Below are 19,019 nucleotides of genomic sequence, written 5' to 3'. Positions count from 1 at the left end.
CATGTTATCATCAAGGAAATGAAATTAAAACAACAATAAGATACACTACACATCTTATTAGGATGCTCAAAATCCACGCCACTGACACCAAACACCAGTGAGGATATGGAGCAACAGGAACTCTCTTCATTACTGATGAGGATGCTAAAAGGTACAGCCACTTTGGAGAATGTTTGAGAGCTTCTTATAAAAGTAAACATACACTTATATTAGACTCAACAGTTGTGCTCCTTGGTATTTACCCAAAGAAACTGAAAACTTATGTCCACACAAAAACCTGCATATGGATGTTTACTGCACCTTTACTCAGAACTGGCAAAACTTGGAAGCAACCAACACATCCTCTGGTACTTGAATGGATAAGCTGTGGTACATCACACAGTGTATTAAGTGCTAAGAAGAAATGAATTACCAAGTCATGAAAAGACATAGAGATAACTTAAATACATATTAGTAACTGAAAGAAGCCAGTCTGGAAAAGCTAGATACTATATAATTCCAACTATATGACATTCTGGAGAAGGCAAAACTATGGACAAAGTAAAAAGATGAGTGGTTGCCAGGGATTGAGGGAGGACAGGAAAGGATGAATAGATGGATCACAGAAGGCTTTTAGGGCAGTGAAACTACTGTGTATGATACTGTAATATTGGATACATGTCATTATATATTTGTTCAAAACACTTAGAATGCACAACACCAAGCTGAACCAAGTAAACTACAGAATTTGGGTGTAGTGTGTCAATGTAGGTTCATCAACTGCAACAAATGTATCACTCTGGTGGAGAATATTTATAATGTGAGAGGCTATGCCTGTGTAGGTGCAGGGGATATATGTTAAATCTCTATCATCTGCTCAACTGTGCAGTGGATCAAAAACTGCTCTAAAAATAAAGTCTATTAAAATAGTTTTAATGTCATCCCTACACATAATGTTCTTACGCTAAAAAGGAGTATAATGAAATTAAACTAATGAATAGTTTATCTTTTCCTTTAATTGAGGTATAAATGACATAAAACATTGTATTAGTTCCAGGTGTACAACGTGACTCCATATTAATATACATTGTGAAATGATCACCACAATAAGTTTAGTTAACATCTGTCCTCACACTTACTTAGAAATTCTTCTCCTTGTGATGAGTACTTTTAAGATTTGCTCTTTCAGCAACTTTCAAATATGCAAAACAGTATTCTTAACTACAGTCACCATGCTGTACTTTACATCTGTATGACTTACTTACTTTATAACTGGAAGTTTGGGCCTTTGGACCCCCTTCACCCATTTTCTGCAGCCCCACCCCCCCCCTATGGCAACGACCAATCTGTTCTCTGTACTACGTTGGTTGTTTTTTTTTTTTTTTTAGATTCCACATATAAGCAAGATCATACCATATTTATCTTTTGCTGACTTATTTCACTTAGCATAATGCCTTCAAGGTCCATTCATGTTGTCACAAATGGCAATATTTCATTCCTTTTAATGGCTGAGTAGCATTTAATGGTATCTATTGGGTTGGCCAAAAAACTTCGTTTGGGTTTTTCCATAAGCCCTTATGGAAAAACCCAAATGAATTTTTTTGGCCAACCCAACAGATAGCACATCTTTATCCATTCACCCATTAATGGACACTTAGGTTGCCTCCATATCTTGGCTATTGTCAGTAATGCTGCAATGAACATGAGGGTGCACATATCTTATCACGTGAGTGTTTTTGCTTTCTTCAAATAAAAACTCAGAAGTGGAATTGCCAGATCAGATGGTAATTCTATTTTTAACTTTTTGAGGAGCTTTAATACTGTTTTCCATAGTGTCTGTACCAATTTACATTCTCATCAACAAAGCACAAGGGTTCCCTCTTCCCACATCCTCACCAACACTTTTTATTGCTTGTCTTTTTGATAACAGCCATTCTAACAGGTATGAGGTTATATCTCGTGGTTTTGATTTGCATTACACTGATGATTAGTGAGTTGAGCATTTTTTCGTGAACCTGTTGGCTAGTTGTATGTCTTGTTTGGAAAAAATGCCTATTCAGATCCTCTGTCCATTTTTTTTGTTTGTTTTTTTCCCTGTTGAGTTGTATGAGTTTTTTTATATTATTTTAGATATTAACACCTTATATCAGATATACGAATTGCAATTACATAACTCTGTTTCATAGCCTGGCTTTTCATTTAGTTGATGGGTTTCCAGTGCTACGCAGAAGCTTTTAGTTTGATGTAGTCACATTTGTTTATTTTTGCTTTTGTTCCCTTTTGGGAATCAGAACCAAAAAAATCATCACCAAGACCAATGTCAAGAAGCTTACTGCTTATGTATTCTTCTAGGAGTTTTATGGTTTTAGGTCTTACGTTCACATCTTTAATCCATTATGAGTTAATTTTTATCTATGGTGTAAGATAGTAGTCCATTTTCATTCTTTTCCATGTGGCTGTCCAGTTTCACCAGCATCATCTATTGAAGTTACCCTTTGCTCAACGTATATTCTTGGCTCCTTTGTCATAAATTAATTGATCACAGTTATGTGGGTTTATTTCTGGGCTCTCTATCATGTTCCACTAATTGATGTGTCTGTTTTTATGCCAGTACTATACTGTTTTGATTACTATTGCTTTGTAATATAGTTAGAAATCAGGGCTCATGATGCCTCCAGCTTTGTTCTTCTTTCTCAAGATTGTTTTGGCTATTCAGGTCTCCCATGGTTCCACACAAATGTCAGAATTATTTGTTCTAGTTCTGTGAAAAATGTCATTGGTATTTTCATAGAGACTGCATGGAATCTGTAGACTGCCTTAGGTAGGATATACATTTTAACAGCATTAATTATTCCAACCCATGAGGCATAGAATATCATTCTGTTTATTTGTGTTTCTTTCAATTTCTTTCATCAATGTCTTATAGCTTTCAGTGGATAGGTCTTTTACCTCCTCAGTTAAATTTATTCCTAGGTATTTTGTCATTTTTGAGTCAGTTGTAAATGGCACTGTCTTCTTAATTTCTCTTTCCTGTTAGTTTGTTATTAGTGTACAAAAATGCAACAGATTTTAGTATGTTGACTTTGTATCCTGCAACTTTAATGAATTGGTTAATTAGTTCCAACAGTTTTTTGTTGGAGTCTTTGGAGTTTTTGTACATATAATATCATGTCTTCTGCAATAGTGACAGTTTTACTATTGGATCAATTAATAAATCAAAAGAGAAATTTAAAAATACCTTGAGACAAATGGAAATACAAATACAACATACCAGGGGGCTTCCCTGGTGGCTCAGCGGTTGGGAATTTGCCTGCCAATGCAGGGGACATGGGTTCGTGCCCTGGTCCAGGGGGGATCCCACATGCCGTGGAGCAGCTAGGCCCGTGCGCCACAGCTACTGAGCCTGTGCTCTAGAGCCCGTGAGCCACGACTACTGGGCCCAGGTGCCACAACTGCTGAAGCCCACATGCCTAGAGCCCATGCTCCATGGTGGGAGGGGCCACCACAGTGAGAAGCCTGCGCACCACAAGGAAGGGTAGCCCCCACTCGCCACAGCTGAACAAAGCCTGCACACAGCAACGAACACCCAATGCAGACAAAAAAAGAAAAAAATAGAAATACAACATACCAAAATTTATGGGATGCAGCAAAAGCAGTTCTAAAGGAGAAAAGCATGGATGTCTACTTTAAGAAACAAGAAAAATCTCAAACAACCTTATTTTTTACACATCAAGAAATTAGGCAAAAAAAAGAACAAAATCCAAAGTTAGTAGAAGTAAAAAATAACAAAGAAAGAGGAGAAATAAATGAAATAGAAACCAAAAGACAGCAGAAAAGATAAATTAAACTAAAGAGCTGATTCTTTGAAAAGACAAACTTGACACACCTTTAGCTAGATTCACCATGAAAAAGACAGAGGGCTCAAATAAAAAAGGATGAAAAAGTTATGAAAAAGGAGATGTGACACATGATACCACAGAAATTTAAAGGATCACAAGAGACTAGCATGGATATTTTTATATGTTAACGAACTGGACAACCTAGAAGAAATGGATAAATTTCTAGAAACATACAATCTTCCAAGACAGAGTCATGAACAAATAAGAAGTCTGAATAGAGCAATAAGTCCTAAGGAGATCGAATCAAAACCTCCCAACAAAAAAAAATCCAGGAACAGATGGCTTCACTGGTGAATTCTATCAAACATTTAAAAATAATTAATACCAATCCTTCTGAAACTCTTCCCAAAAAAATAGAAGAGGAGGAAACATCTGCAAACTCATTTTTCGAGGCCAGCATTACCCTGATACCAAAGCCAGGCAAGGACACCACATGAAAAGAAAATTACAGGCCAATATTCCTGATGAATATAGATGCAAAAATCCTAGGGCTTCCCTGGTGGCGCAGTGGTTGAGAGTCTGCCTGCCGATGCAGTGGACACAGGTTTGTGCCCCGGTCCAGGAAGATCCCACATGCTGTGGAGTGGCTGGGCCCATGAGCCATGGCCGCTGAGCCTGTGCATCCGGATCCTGTGCTCCGCAATGGGAGAGGCCACAACAGTGAGAGGCCCGTGTACCGCAAAAAAAAACAAAAAAAAAAAAACAAAAACCTCAACATTACCAAACCAAATTCAATACTATATTAAAAGGCTCAAACACCAAGATCTCGTGGAATTTGTTCCAAGGATGTTGCAGTTCAACATCCACAAATCAATCAACATGATACACCGCGTTAACAAAATGAAGGATAAAAACCATATGATCATCTCAATAGATGCAGAAAAAGCATCTGACAAAATTCAACATCCATTTAATATAAAAGCTTTCTACAAAGTGGGAATAGACGGAATGTATCTCAACATAATAAAGGCCATCTATGACAAGCCCACAGCTAATATCTTACTCAACAGTGAAAAGCTGAAAGCTTTTCCTCTAAGATCAGGAAGAAGAGAAGGATGCTGACTTTGCCACTTTTATTCAACATAGTATTGGAAGTCCTAGCCAAAGCAATTAGGCAAGAAAAAGAAATAAAAAGCATCCCAATTGGAAGTGAATAGTTTTTCTTAATATTCTGATGGAATTAATGAACCATTCAGAGTTATGTTTCAAGGAAAAACCTCAAAATGTAAAGGAGGAAAAAACAACAACAACTCTTCTAAAAGCCTGCCAAAGCAAACAGAAACATTTTCTAAGACATCATATAATTTATATGTTAGGATTTGGGATATAAATTGTTTGTGGTAGGCAGAATATTTACACACCCCTCCCACAAGGATGTCCATGCTCTAATCCCCCTTAACCTGAGAATATGTTATTTCATATGGTAAATGTAACATTACAGAGATGATTAAGGTTAAGGGGAAATTATCCTCAATTGTCCAGATGCACCAAATCTAATTACCTTAGTTTTTTAGAGTGGAAGAAAAGGTTAGAGAGATCACAGCATGAGAAGGATCTAACACCCCATAATGGTTCTGGGATATAAAAATAAAATTGTGCAAGGACCTAGAGAGGCCTGTAGGAGCTAAGGCCAATCCTCACCTTACAGGCAGCAAGAAAACAGACTTAAACCATATAAAACTAAATTCTGCCAACACCTGAGTGAGCAAGAAAATAGATATTCCCCTACAGCCTCCAAAAAAGAAGTCCTGTTGACAGCTTGATTTTTTCACACTGAGACTTGTGTCAGACATCTGATATACAGAACTTTAATTTGTGGTAAATTGTTACAGTATCAATTGGAAACTTATTCAGTATTTTAGTATTCAGTTAAGTAGACTTAAAATTAAACCATTTTCCTTAATGAGAAAAATTATCTTCATTTTCTCTCTAGTCTACGCCTTAGATTCCAAAGTATATTATGAAAGTTGAAGACTAACACATTTCTTTGATAATATCTTATCAAATGTACTGACTAAGCACCTAGAGAATTTATCTCCAGAAGGTAATTAAACAGTAAAATTAATTAGTTTTTTAAAAAAGAGATTCTTACCAAAATATTCTGGGCATTTTAAGCAGACCTCTTTCAAAAAGGCATTTGCTTTCAAATCAAATGTTCTAAGCTCAATGACTGTGCCCAATCCCAAGACATTAATCTCTACCACAGGTAGTTCACAATCTCCAACAAGGTGACAGAATTGAATCAAAACCTGGAAGAGAAAGAAAAAAGAAACTACGACTACCTAAAACAAAAAAATTGTTTATGTGGATGGTGGCTATATATGGATATGTGAGGTATACATGTGGTATAAATGACATGCATTTAAATTTAGGAGAGATTTTATACACACACATATATAATACACACATTGTGCATATTATTTTCAATAAATATATACTGAATAACAACAATACATCTAAACTCTTAATTCTTTTTTTTAAAGTGAAAGCGGATTTATTTAGAGAGATACACATTCCACAGGCAGAATGTGGTCCCTCTCAAAAGGTGAGGGCGGCCAAACCTTTAATTATTGATTAAGGAAATTAATCTTCAAAGAAAGGGGAGGGAGAGCCACAAAGTAACATCTGGATTGAGTTTAAATAGGATGAAAACAACACTGTCTATTAGTAATGAGACTATATAAATGAGCTGTGAATAGTAGAGATGACCGACAATTTAAATAAGCCATATTAATTTTACCATAGTATATACAATGCATACCTCTGGCACTTCAAATCTTATTTTATACTCAATCATATTTTTTGAACAATCTGGCTTTTGAAGCTTTATTTGTTGAGGACTTTTAACTTTAGATGGAGGTTGAAGAGGCTCTTCCAAGGGACTACATGGGGCATCAAAAAACTCCTCATCTGAATCTAAATACCATAGAACATTTAAGTCAATAATCAAAATGACTGATTTAATAATAACATTCTAATAATTTTTCTGAAATAAATATGAACACTAAAACACTATTTCAAAAAATTGAATGTAAGGTTTAAAATAAATAGAAAAGAATATAGAGATTACATGTGAAAAAATAACATTCTTAGCAAAAAATGTATGGAAAATTACAAAATACAATCTTTAGCTTAATGAACATCATCTTTAAAATCATGATACTAAAAACTGCTAAAGAAAATTTCATAGCAAATGCCAATGCCAATTATTACATACATGATGAATACTCAAAGAAACACACTAATATGCTCACTCTACCTGGAAACAGGTAAACAGGACTTAGTTACAAACCCTGCAATATTAAAAGTAGAAGGCAGGCCCTAAAGTTTGAATGGAGAAACTAAGATCAAACACTACTTCACATATGTATGACTATACAGGAATATATATATGATAGTAAATTTCTACAGCGTGCTATTTAAATGGACCCAAAATCTAGTAAAACCATTAAAAGAAGGTTTAAAGGAAACTAAAATCATCTAAGTATATCCCTAAGAACATAAAATTGAATTTTAGGGTAGATGATCTCACAGATAACATTTCCTCCCCCTCCCCACCCACCCTGGTCACTACACAGAAAGGAACATTCTCTAGAAAACTGAGGATCAACATGGCAATTTCTGTTATTTAACATTTACAATTTTTAAAGTTTTAAAAATAGAAAAATACATTTATTTTTCTTTCTAATGTGGCCAAAAAAGCATGTATTTCATAACAAAGTATTTACCAGTTTTCATATGTTAATGTAGGTATTGAGGCTTGATTTTTTCCCTTTAATAACAAAAAAGGAAGTGTAAAAATTTAAAAAAAAAATTTACTATAATGAAGGTCTCCAAAAGCTAAGTAACACATTATAAATTAGACACTAAGTTTCATGGGGTCTCTTAGATCACAAAGGATAAAGATGATTAACTTGCTAGTGGTCCTTGTGATTATGGGGTTCAACTTTTATATACCAAAAAAAAAATCCCACTGCAAAAGCAACTTTAAGGAACATCCAAATTATACTGTTTTAAAGGAATTTTAGTGAAATTTTGTGGATAATATGCAAATATCTGCTATTGCCTGAAATTTTTTATGTGGTCTCAAAATGAATTTTTTTCATAATATATTTATAACAAGGAAAATTTCCTAAATTAGTTTCATTTTACCATCTTCAACACATGGAATTTCCAAAAGAGGAAACTTTTTCTGTGAAATCTGTGATGTTCCCAAAGAAGTGGATCTTTGAATCTGTAAGAAAAGTTAATTCACTGTCAGTTAGCATACAGACTTTTATTATAAGTTCTAAGACAATTCTAACACACACACACACACACACACACACACACACACCCCTCAATGTGAATTAACTGGAAAAAAATCCAGCCTGAATTAGAAAGTTAATTTGTAAAATGTAGACTTAAAGAAGTGCTTTTACAATTTAAAGGCTAAATATCAATTGCAGAACTGTTATAATCATTTCCTTGTTGACAGACTTTGCATAAGAGATCTTAGATGTATCTTAACATCTTACTAAATAAGGGAAGCCACCTCTAGGGCATCTATGAGAAACAACCAAAAGCCTCAAAATTTAAAGCCTCTGTAGTTGGGGAGCTTGCAGTTTCATCTTTAACTTTTTAAAGATATTTCAGTAAATTTACTTTTTTACTGTTCTGGAAAATACAGCATACAAAACACATATAATGCAGTTGAAAATCATAATAATAAAAGACATCCGTGAATCTTCCATCCAGGCCAAGAAACAAAATAGTATCATACACTTACCTAGAAGCATCTTATGTGCTCCTTTCTTGATCATATTCCCTAAAATTGATTTACTTTTATTTTATTTGCTTGTTTTTAACCGCCTAAGACTGATTCTCTAAGTAATACACTGTTTAACGTGTTCCTTTCTAAACTTAGAAAAAAGCAGTAACACTGCATACATTTTCCTGTGATGTTCTTCTTCAACAAAATATTCTTTAAATTTTATCCATATTGATAGTTTACTCATTCTCACTGCTATACATTGATGAATAAACCACTACTTATTTGTCCATTACACTGTTGGTAAATATTTGTGTTGTTTACAGATTTTTGCTTTTATTCACATTGCCACTATAAGAATCCTTGAACATAGGTGTTCAAATGCAAGATTTTCTATGGTGCATATATCAAAGAGTGGAATTTCATATGGTCACCTTAGTAAGTACTACACCTTAGTAAGTACTATACTTGTTTTCACAAGTGTTTACAAGACATTACATGATATCAGCAGATCAGAGTTTTTATGGCTCCATTTCCTCATTAATACTTAAAGCTTTCAGACGTTTTAAATGTTGCCAATCTCACTGGCATTTTAACCCTAGTTTTAATTAGAATTTCACAAACATATAATAGTTACACATCATGTCATAGGCTCATGGGTTGTGTTTGTCCTTCTCTGAATCCTATTCATTTGGGAGAGACATTTTTATTGAAATATAACCTACTACATCTGAGTACAGAACTGTAAGTATAAATAAAACTAAATTTCAAAAAGAAAACACACCCGTGCACCCAAAATCCAGATCCAGGAACAGAACATTACCAGCAACTCAGAAGCCTCCCTCATGCTCCTCAATCACCAGGCATACCTCTAAAAAGTAACAACTATGCTGCCCCAATTTCAATTTTTAATGTTCTGAAAGTTTTTACAATGGCATTCATTTAAAAAATGATTTTGTTTTGTATATTCCTGATGAGTAATAAAATTGAACACCTTCTCATACGTCTGTTTGTCATTTCTTATTGGATTCTTGGTCTCCTTGTAAATTTTGGATAAAGTCTTCTGTAAGTTGTATGTGTTCCAAGTATTTTTCCCAGTTGGATAGCTAACCTTTTTCATTATTAACAATGTCTTTCAAAAGGCAGAAATTTTTAATTTCCGTGAAGTGTAATTTTTTTTTTCTTCTGTATTTGTGCTTTTTTATCCCAAGATATCTTTACCCACCACAAGAGTTCAAAGATTTTCTCCTATGTTTTTTGTTAAAGAAACTTTATACCTTTGGCCATTTACATTTAAGTCTATGTTCCATTTTAAGTTAAATTCCATGTATGGTATATGGTACAGATTGATGTTCACTTTTTTCCCCACATGGAAATCTAATTATTTTAGAACCATTGTTGAAAAGACTATCCTACCCCCACTTAGTTGCACTGGCACCTTTGTAAGAAATAAAGTACATATTAACCATATACTATATTGTGAATTTATTTCTGGATTCTGTTCTACTTCAGTTATTTTATGTCTATTCTTATGCCAATACAACTCTTTCTTGAATAAAGTAGCTATAAAATAAGCCTTGAAATCAAGAATTAGAAATCCTCCAGTGTTATTCTTATTCTTATTCAAAAATTTTTTGGCTAATATATGGCCTTGGCATTTCCATATATACATTATAAGCTTGTTAACTTCCAGAAGAAAAATTCGGTATTTTGATTGGGGTTGTGAGAAATCTATACAGTTTTGAAAGAACTATCATTTTAATACAGTCAGTCCTCCAATCCTTAACTATGTATATCACTCCACTTACTTAGGTCATGATCAATTATTTTCAGAAAAGTTCTGTAGTTTTAGATATAAATGACTTGTATTTCTTTTGTTAAATTTTTCTTAAGTACTTAACTCTTTTTAGTTGTATTATGAATGGAACATTTTTCTTTTTTTTTTTTTTTTTGTGGTATGCGGGCCTCTCACTGTTGTGGCCTCCCCCGTTGCGGAGCACAGGCTCCGGACGCGCAGGCTCAGCGGCCATGGCTCACGGGCCCAGCCGCTCCGCGGCATATGGGATCCTCCCAGACCGGGGCACGAACCCGTATCCCCTGCATCGGCAGGTGGACTCTCAACCACTTGCGCCACCAGGGAGGCCCTGGAACATTTTTCTTAATTTCATTTTTAGAAACAGCTTATTATTTACATTGATGACATAACCTGCAACCTGGACAAATTCACTATTACTAGTGGTATTTTTCTACATTCCTTAGGACTTTCTGCATAAATGATTGTGTCACCTGCAAATAAAGATAGTTTTACTTTTTCATTTCCATCCTGTCTTTATTTTTCTTGAGTTACTGCAGAAGCTAGAACCTTCAGTATGAATTTGAATAGAAGTAGTAAAAAAAAAAAAAAAAGAAAGGCATTCTTGCACTATTACTTGATATTACAGGGAAAGCATTCAGTCTTTTTCAAATTAAACATGATATTAGCTATGGGTTTTTCCTACATTGATGGGGTTTCCTTATATTCCCAGTTTGTTAGGAGTTTTATCATGAAAGGTTGTTGGATTTTGTCAATGTTTTTTCCTTTTCTATTGAGATAATCACACATTTGTTAGCCTTTATTCAATGAAATGTGCTTAATAACATTGATTGGTGAACCATTTTTGCTGCCCTGGGATAAATGCATTTGGTATTTTAGTGTATTATGTTTTTAAAATATCATACTATTTGATTGTAATATTTGCTAAGTATTTTAGAATCTATGTTAATGAATATATAGGTCTGTATTTTCTCATAATTTGTCTATCTGGTTACAACAGCAGAATAACACATGCAAAGAAATGAAGTGTGGCCCATGCACACAGTAAATTAGCAGAAATAGTGCAGGAATAAGCACACACATTAGACTTACTGCAAAAAAAAAAAAAATCCAGAAACTTTAAATAAACTGTCTTAAATGTGCTCAGAGAGCTAAAAAGAACCACTGAGAAAGAGCTAAAGGAAACCAGGCAAATAACGTCATAACAAATGGAAAATATCAATAAAGAGGTAGAAATTATAAAAAGAAATCAAACAAATTCCAGACCTGAAAAGTAAAATAACTGAAATAAAAATTCATTAGAGAATTTCAATAGCAGAGTTGAGCTAGCAGAACAATCAGTGAACATGAAGACAGATCAGTCAAAATTATTTTTTAAAAAAAAAGATAAAGAAAAGTGAACACAACCTAAGGGACCTGTGGGACACCACAAAGTGAGTCAATATATGCATTATGTGAATCCCAGCAAAAGACCAGAAAGAGAAAGGACCAGAAAGACTATTTGAAAAAAACAGCCAAAAATGTCCCGAAATTTGATGAAAGACATGAATCTAAAAAATCCAAATTCAATGAACTCAAAGTAACATACACTCAAAGAGATCAACAGCAAAACATATTATAATCAAACAGTTGAAAGATAGAGTAAGAAAAATGAAAGCAAGAGAAGCAAGTTGCCACATATTAGAACTCATCAATAAATTAACAGCTAACTGCTCAGCAGAAACCATGAAGGTCAAAAGGTAATGGAAAGTCATATTTAACATGCTGAAAGAAAAGTCAACCAAGATTTGTATGTCTGGTAAAACTGTCCTTCATAATGAAAGAAAAATTAAGATATTTCCAGACAAACAACAGCAGAAGGAGTGTGTCACCACAATACTTGCCCAACAAGAAACGCCAGAGTCCTTTATGTTGAAGGAAAAGAACACTAGATAGTAACTCAAAGCTATATAAAGGAAAAGAAATCTCCAGTAAAGATAAATACATGGGTAAATAAATGAGGTATTGTATTTTTATTTCAAAACCACTCTATTTCCTGTACACTTTAAAGAAAAACATATAAAAATAATCATAACGACATTACTGAGCACACAATGTACAAGATGCAACTTTTGACAAAACCACCTTAATGGGGGAATACAGAGCTGTACTAGAAAAGGTTTTTTTTTCTTAATTTTTGTTTGTTTCCTGTTTTGTTTTTTTGATGTGGGCCATTTTTTTAGTCTTTACTGAATTTGTTACAACATTGCTTCTGTTTTCTGTTTTGGTTTTTTGGCCACAAGGCACGTGAGATCTTAGCTCCCCGACTAGGGATCAAACCTGCACCCCTTGCATTGGAAGGCGAAGTCTTAACCACTGGACTGCCAGGGAAGTCCCAGAAAAGAGTTTTTGTGTGCTACTGAGGTTAAGTTGGTATCAATCCAAAACACAATTTTATAAATCCAGAATGTTAAATGTAACTGACATAGTAACCATAAAAAATATATAACTAAAAGCATATACTGGGACTTCCCTGGTGGTCCAGTGCTTAAGACTTTGCCTTCCAAATGCAGGGGGTGTGGGTTCGATCCCTGGTCAGGGAGCTAAGATCCCACATGCCTTGTGGCCAAAAAACCAAAACAGAAAACAGAAGCAATATTGTAACAAATTCAATAAAGAGTTTAAAAAATGGTCCACATCAAAAAAAAAATCTTAAAAAAATAAAGAGAAATAAAAGTATATACAAAGAAATTAGAAAGGATTCAAAATGATTCACTCCAAAAAAATCAACTAAGCAGTAAGAAAGGTATTAACAGAGAAAATGTAACACAAAAAGTAAAAGATACACAGAAAACAAATAGAAAAATGGCAGAAGTATGCCTTTCATAATCAGTAATTATTTTAAATGTCAATGGACTGAACCATCCAATCAAAAGGCAAAATGGATAAGAGAAAATGTGACCCAACTATATGCTGTCTATAAGAGACTCCTTTTAGATCCAAATACAGTGACAGGATGGAAAAGGATATTCTATGAAAACAGTAATCACAACAGAGGTGGTTATACTAATTTCTACCAAAGACGTTAAAAAAAATTGTAACAAAAGACAAAAAGGTCATCATATATAACAAAAGGGATAATTCATTAGGAAGATATAATAATTATAAACATATATACACCAAAAAGTAGAGTCCCAAAATATGCTGACAAATCAATGACAAAACAGGAGAAATAGAAAGTTCCACAATAATAGCTGGAAACTTCAATTATGCCCACTTTCAATAAAGAATAGAATATCTAGTCAGAGGATCAATCAATAAATATAGAACTTGAACAATACCATACACCAACTAGACATAACAGACATACACAGAACAATCCAGCCAACAACAGCAGAATATACATTCTTCCTAAGTACATGTAGAACATTTTCCAGGGTTGACCATGTGGCAGGCCACAAAACAAGTGTCAAAATTTTTTAAAGAGTGAAATCATATGAAGTGTCTTCTCCAACCATAATTAAAGCTAGAAATCAACAACAGAAGGGAAAGTGGAAAATTCACAAATATACAGAAATTAAAGAAAACTTTAAAAAATCAATGGATCAAGGAAGAAATAGCAAGAAAATATACAAATACTTTGAGATAAAGGAAAATGAAAAGACATCATATGAAAAAATATGAGATACTTTGAAATCAGTGCTCAGAGGGAAATTTACTGCTATAAAAGCAAACATTAAAACAGAAGACAGGGCTTCCCTGGTGGCGCAGTGGTTGAGTCTGCCTGCCGATGCAGGGGACACGGGTTCGTGCCCCGGTCCAGGAAGATCCCACACGCCGCGGAGTGGGTGGGCCTGTGAGCCATGGCCGCTGAGCCTGCGCATCCGGAGCCTGTGCTCCGCAACGGGAGAGGCCACAACAGTGAGAGGCCCGCGTACCGCAAAAAAAACCCCAAAAAACCAGAAGACAGATTTCAAATCAATAACTTCACTTTATACTTCAAGGAGCTAGAAAATGATCAACCTAAACAAAAAGCTAGCAAAGGTAAAGAAATATAAAGATTAGAGCAGATAAATGAAATAGTGAAGAGAAAAGCAACAGAATTAACAAAATCAAAACTTGGCTCTTGACAAAATCAACAAAACTGACAAACCTTCAGCTAGACTGAGACAAAAAGAAAAGACATAAGTAACTAAAATCAGAAATCAAATTGAAGTCACTGCAGCCAAATTTACAGAAATAAAAAGGACTGTAAAGAATACTATGAAAAATCGTAGGCCCACAAATTGGATAACCTAGATGAAATAGACAAATTCCTAGAAAGACATGAATTACATAAACTGACTCAAAAACAAACTCTAAACAGACTTATAACAAGAGATTGAATCAGTAACCAAAACTCTACCAAGGTCATAAGGCTTCAGTGGCAAAGTTTACCACCATTTAAAGAAGAATTAAAACCTTCCTTTTCAAGTAAATGGAAGAGAACATCCCTAACCCAGTCTCTTAGGCCTGATAACAAAGCCAAGCAAATACACCACACAAAAAGTTATAGAATAATATAACTTATGAATATAGATGCAAAAATCCTTAACAAAATACTAGTAACCCAATCCAAAAGCCTATTAAAAGGGTTATTATACCAGAACCAAATGGAATCTATTCTAGGAAACCAAAGGTAACTCAACATTAAAAAAAATTACTAAAAAACACCACATTAATAGAGTGAAAGACAAAAGCCCAGATGATATCTCAACTGAGGCAGAAAAAACATTTGACAAAATTCACCACCATTTCATGATAAAAACACAGAAAAATATACATGTAGAGGAGAACTTCCCCAACATGGTAATGAGCATTTATGGACACCTCCAAGCTAATATCATACTCAGTGGTGAAAAACTGAAAGCTTTCCCACTAAGATCTGGAAAAAAGGCAAGGATTCTCTCTTTTATTAATGCTATCCCATATTTACTGAAGTTCTAGCCAGAGCAATTACGTAAGGAGAAGTAAAAAAGGTTTCCAAATTGAAAAGAAATTAAACTATATCTATTCTCAGATGACATGATACTAAATAGAGAAAATCCCAGAGAATCCACAAAAACTTCTAACACTAAAAAATTAATTCAACAAAGTCACAGGGTACCAGATTAACATACAAACCTGTTGTTTTGATGTACCAGCAATGAACGAAAATGGAAATTTAGGAAATAATTCCATTTATAACAGCATCAAAAAGAATAAATTATCTAGGAAAAATATACAGCAAAGAACTGAAAAACTTGCACACTGAAAATTACAACAAATTTCTAAAAATATCAAAGATGTCAGTGAATGGAAAGACATCCTGTGTTAATGGACATGGAGACAATATTTTTAACATGGAAACACTAATCAAAGTGATCTACAAATTCAGTGTGATCTCAAACAAAATGCCAATTGCATTTTTTTTTGCAGAAATGGAAAAGCCAATCCACAAATTCATATGAAATTACAGGTGCCTGAATAACTACAGCAATCATGATATAGGACAAAACCAGAGGATTCACATCTACCAATATCAAAACTTAGTACAAAGCTGCAGTAACTGAAACACTGTGTTACTGGCATATTGACATATTCACTGACTAATGGAATAGAACCGAGAGTACAGATATAAATCTATACAACTAAGACCAAATGATTTTTGATAACGGTGCCAAGTCCACTCAATGAAGAAAGAAGAGTCTCTTTAACAAATGACGCAGAGACATTTGTTATAACATAGTTGACATTTCAACATGAAAAGAATGTTTGGTACTGTACCTCACACTGTATACAATAATTAACTCAAAATGGATCAACAACTTAAATATAAGAGCTAAAAGCATGAAATTATAGAAGAAAAGGAGGAGAAAACTATATGATCTTGAATTTGGAAATAGATTCTTAAATATGACACCAAGCAACAAAAGAAAAAAACAGATAAATTGACTTCAAAATTAAAAACTCTTATACATCAAAGGATATTATCAAGAAAGGGAAATGGCAGGGACTTCCCTGGTGGTCCAGTGGATAAGACTCCGCACTCCCAGTGCAGGGGGCCCAGGTTCAATCCCTGGTCGGGGAACTAGATCCCACATGTATGTCGCAACTAAGAGCCCACATGCAGCAACTAAAAGATCCTGCGTGCCGCAACAAAGACCCAGAGCAGCCAAAATAAAAATAAATAAATAAATAAATATAAAAAAAGAAAAAGAAAGGGAAATGGCAACCCACGGAATGAAAGAAAATCTAAGCAAATCATATATCTGGTAACAGTGATTATCCAGAATAAAGAACTTATAACTCAACAACAAAAGGAAAACAATCCAACTGAAATACGGACAAAGGACTGGAAAAAACATTTCACCAAGGAAGATTTTTAAAAAGTGGCCAGCAAGCATCTGAAAAGATGCTCAACATTATCAGTTGTTAGTGAAATGCAAATCAGAACCACAATTCAATATCCCTTTACACCCACTAGGATGGCTATAATCAAAAAAGGAAAAATAACAACTGCAGGTGAGGATATTGATAAACTGGAACACTCATACATTGCTAGTGGGAATGTAAAATTATACAGCTGCTGTGGAGAACAATTTAGTGGTTCCTTCAGTCTGGTAGTTTTACATTAAACATAGAATTATCACATGACCCTGCAATTACACTCCTACATATATATATCCAAAAGAGCATAAAACAAGGATGCAGGGCCTCCCTGGTGGCGCAAGTGGTTGGGAGTCCGCCTGCCGATGCAGGGGATACGGGTTCGTGCCCCGGTCTGGGAGGATCCCGTGTGCCGCGGAGCGGCTGGGCCCGTGGGCCATGGCCGCTGGGCCTGCGCGTCCGGAGCCTGTGCTCCGCGACGGGGGAGGCCACAACAGTGAGAGGCCTGCATACCGCAAAAAAAAAAAAAAAAAAAAAAAAACAAGGATGCAAACAAATACACACAAATGTCCATAGCAATACTATTCGTCATAGGTAAAAGGTGAAAAAAATCCAAATGTCCATCAATGCATGAATGTATAAATAAAAGGTGGCATTTATGTCACATATATGCCACATTTTACATGTGTATATTCCATTTTATATATTTATATCCATATAAAATATTCCATTATATATTTATATGTGTGTGTGTATATAAACACTGACACATGCTACAAGACAAATGAACCTCAAAAAGATCATGCTAAGTGAAAGAAGCAAGACACAAAAGTTTACATATTTTATAAATCTACTGATATGAAGTAACCAGAATATGTAAATCCACAGAAAAAAATAAAGCAGACTGGTGGATGCTAGGGGCTTGTGGAGTGGAGGGTGAATAGAGAATAATTACTTAACAGAGGCAGGGTTTTCTTTAGGATGATGGAAATGTTTTAGTATTAGGTCACACATCATTGTGAATAAAACAAAATTCGATTGAATTGCACACTTTGATAGTTATGTGAATTTTACCTCAATTTAAAAGTTTAAACGATTAGAAAATAGAATTCTACAGAAAGAAAAAAGAAAGCCAGAGTGACTATATTAATATCAGATACAGTAGACTTCAGAAAAAGGAATATCACTAAGAATAGTAAGAGCTATTACAAAGTAAAAAAGGATTAGCAAGGCAAAGTAACAATCCTAAACACATACATACTCAACAAAAAAAGCTTTAAAATACATAAAGTAGAAACTGGCAAAAATGAAAGGCAACTGGAAAAATCCACAACTATAATTGGAGACATCAATATTCCTCTCTCATTAACTGACAAACAGTAAATCAATAAGATACAGAAGACCGAAACAACACTACCAGTCTAATTATACTAAGTGACATTTATAGAACACTTAACCCAGCAACAACAAAATACATTCTTTTCAAATGCACGTGGAATATTCACCAAGACAGACCATTTTATGGTCCAAAGGTCAGGTTTTTCCATTTTTAAATTTATATTTTAGTTTTATATTTTTTAATGTAAAAGATCAGAAATCCCATCTCTATTCCTGACTTCTGCTGAGATGATGGATTGAATCTATGAGTCACAACCTTAGTCTTTTTATCAAATGCTTGTCCAGTAACACCCTGCTGTTCTTTCTGTTAACACACTTTCTCATTTTTTGCAATAAGCATAGGCTGAGCATTTTCTAAATCTGTAAGTTCTGGTTCCTTTTTGCTTAACAATTTCTTCTTCAAAATGTATCCCTCCTTTCCCATTTTACTATTAGCAATTAGAAAAAACAAGACCGTGTCTTCAACATTCTGTTTAGAAATCTCCTCAATTAAATATCCATGTTCATCACTTATAAGACCTACCTGCCACAAAATATTAGAAAGTATTTCAGTCAAATTCTTTGCTACTTTATAACAACGATCACCTTGCCTCAAAATTCTTCCAGCCTCTACCCATTATCCAATTCTAAAACCACTACCACATATTTAAATATGTTACAGCAATTCCTCACTTTCTGGTACCAAAATCTGTATTGGTTTGCTAGGGCTGCCGTAACAAAAGACCACAGACTGGGAGGCTTAAACAACAGAAATTTATTTTCTCACAGTTCTAGAGGCTAAAAAGTCCAAAAT

At 34.4% G+C, this 19,019-nt stretch overlaps 1 protein-coding gene across 3 annotated transcripts in view; it reads right to left on the bottom strand.

The window, feature by feature from the left end:
- The window catches only part of VPS13A (vacuolar protein sorting 13 homolog A), a 257,157-nt gene that overhangs the window by 145,525 nt on the left and 92,613 nt on the right, over positions 1 to 19,019 (bottom strand). For all 3 annotated transcript variants that reach the window (XM_060102349.1, XM_060102347.1, XM_060102348.1), the window contains exons 24-26: positions 8,031 to 8,112; positions 6,640 to 6,794; positions 5,971 to 6,127 (exon numbers count right to left, since the gene is read on the bottom strand). In XM_060102349.1, coding sequence (XP_059958332.1) covers positions 5,971 to 6,127; positions 6,640 to 6,794; positions 8,031 to 8,112 — 394 coding nt within the window. The remainder of the gene's footprint in view (positions 1 to 5,970; positions 6,128 to 6,639; positions 6,795 to 8,030; positions 8,113 to 19,019) is intronic.

This window comes from Mesoplodon densirostris, chromosome 6 (genome assembly GCF_025265405.1).
Source record: "Mesoplodon densirostris isolate mMesDen1 chromosome 6, mMesDen1 primary haplotype, whole genome shotgun sequence".
NCBI classification, from domain to species: Eukaryota; Metazoa; Chordata; class Mammalia; order Artiodactyla; family Ziphiidae; genus Mesoplodon; species Mesoplodon densirostris.
The sequence above is the reverse complement of the archived record's forward strand: the minus strand, read 5'-3'. Positions and strand labels throughout refer to the sequence as shown.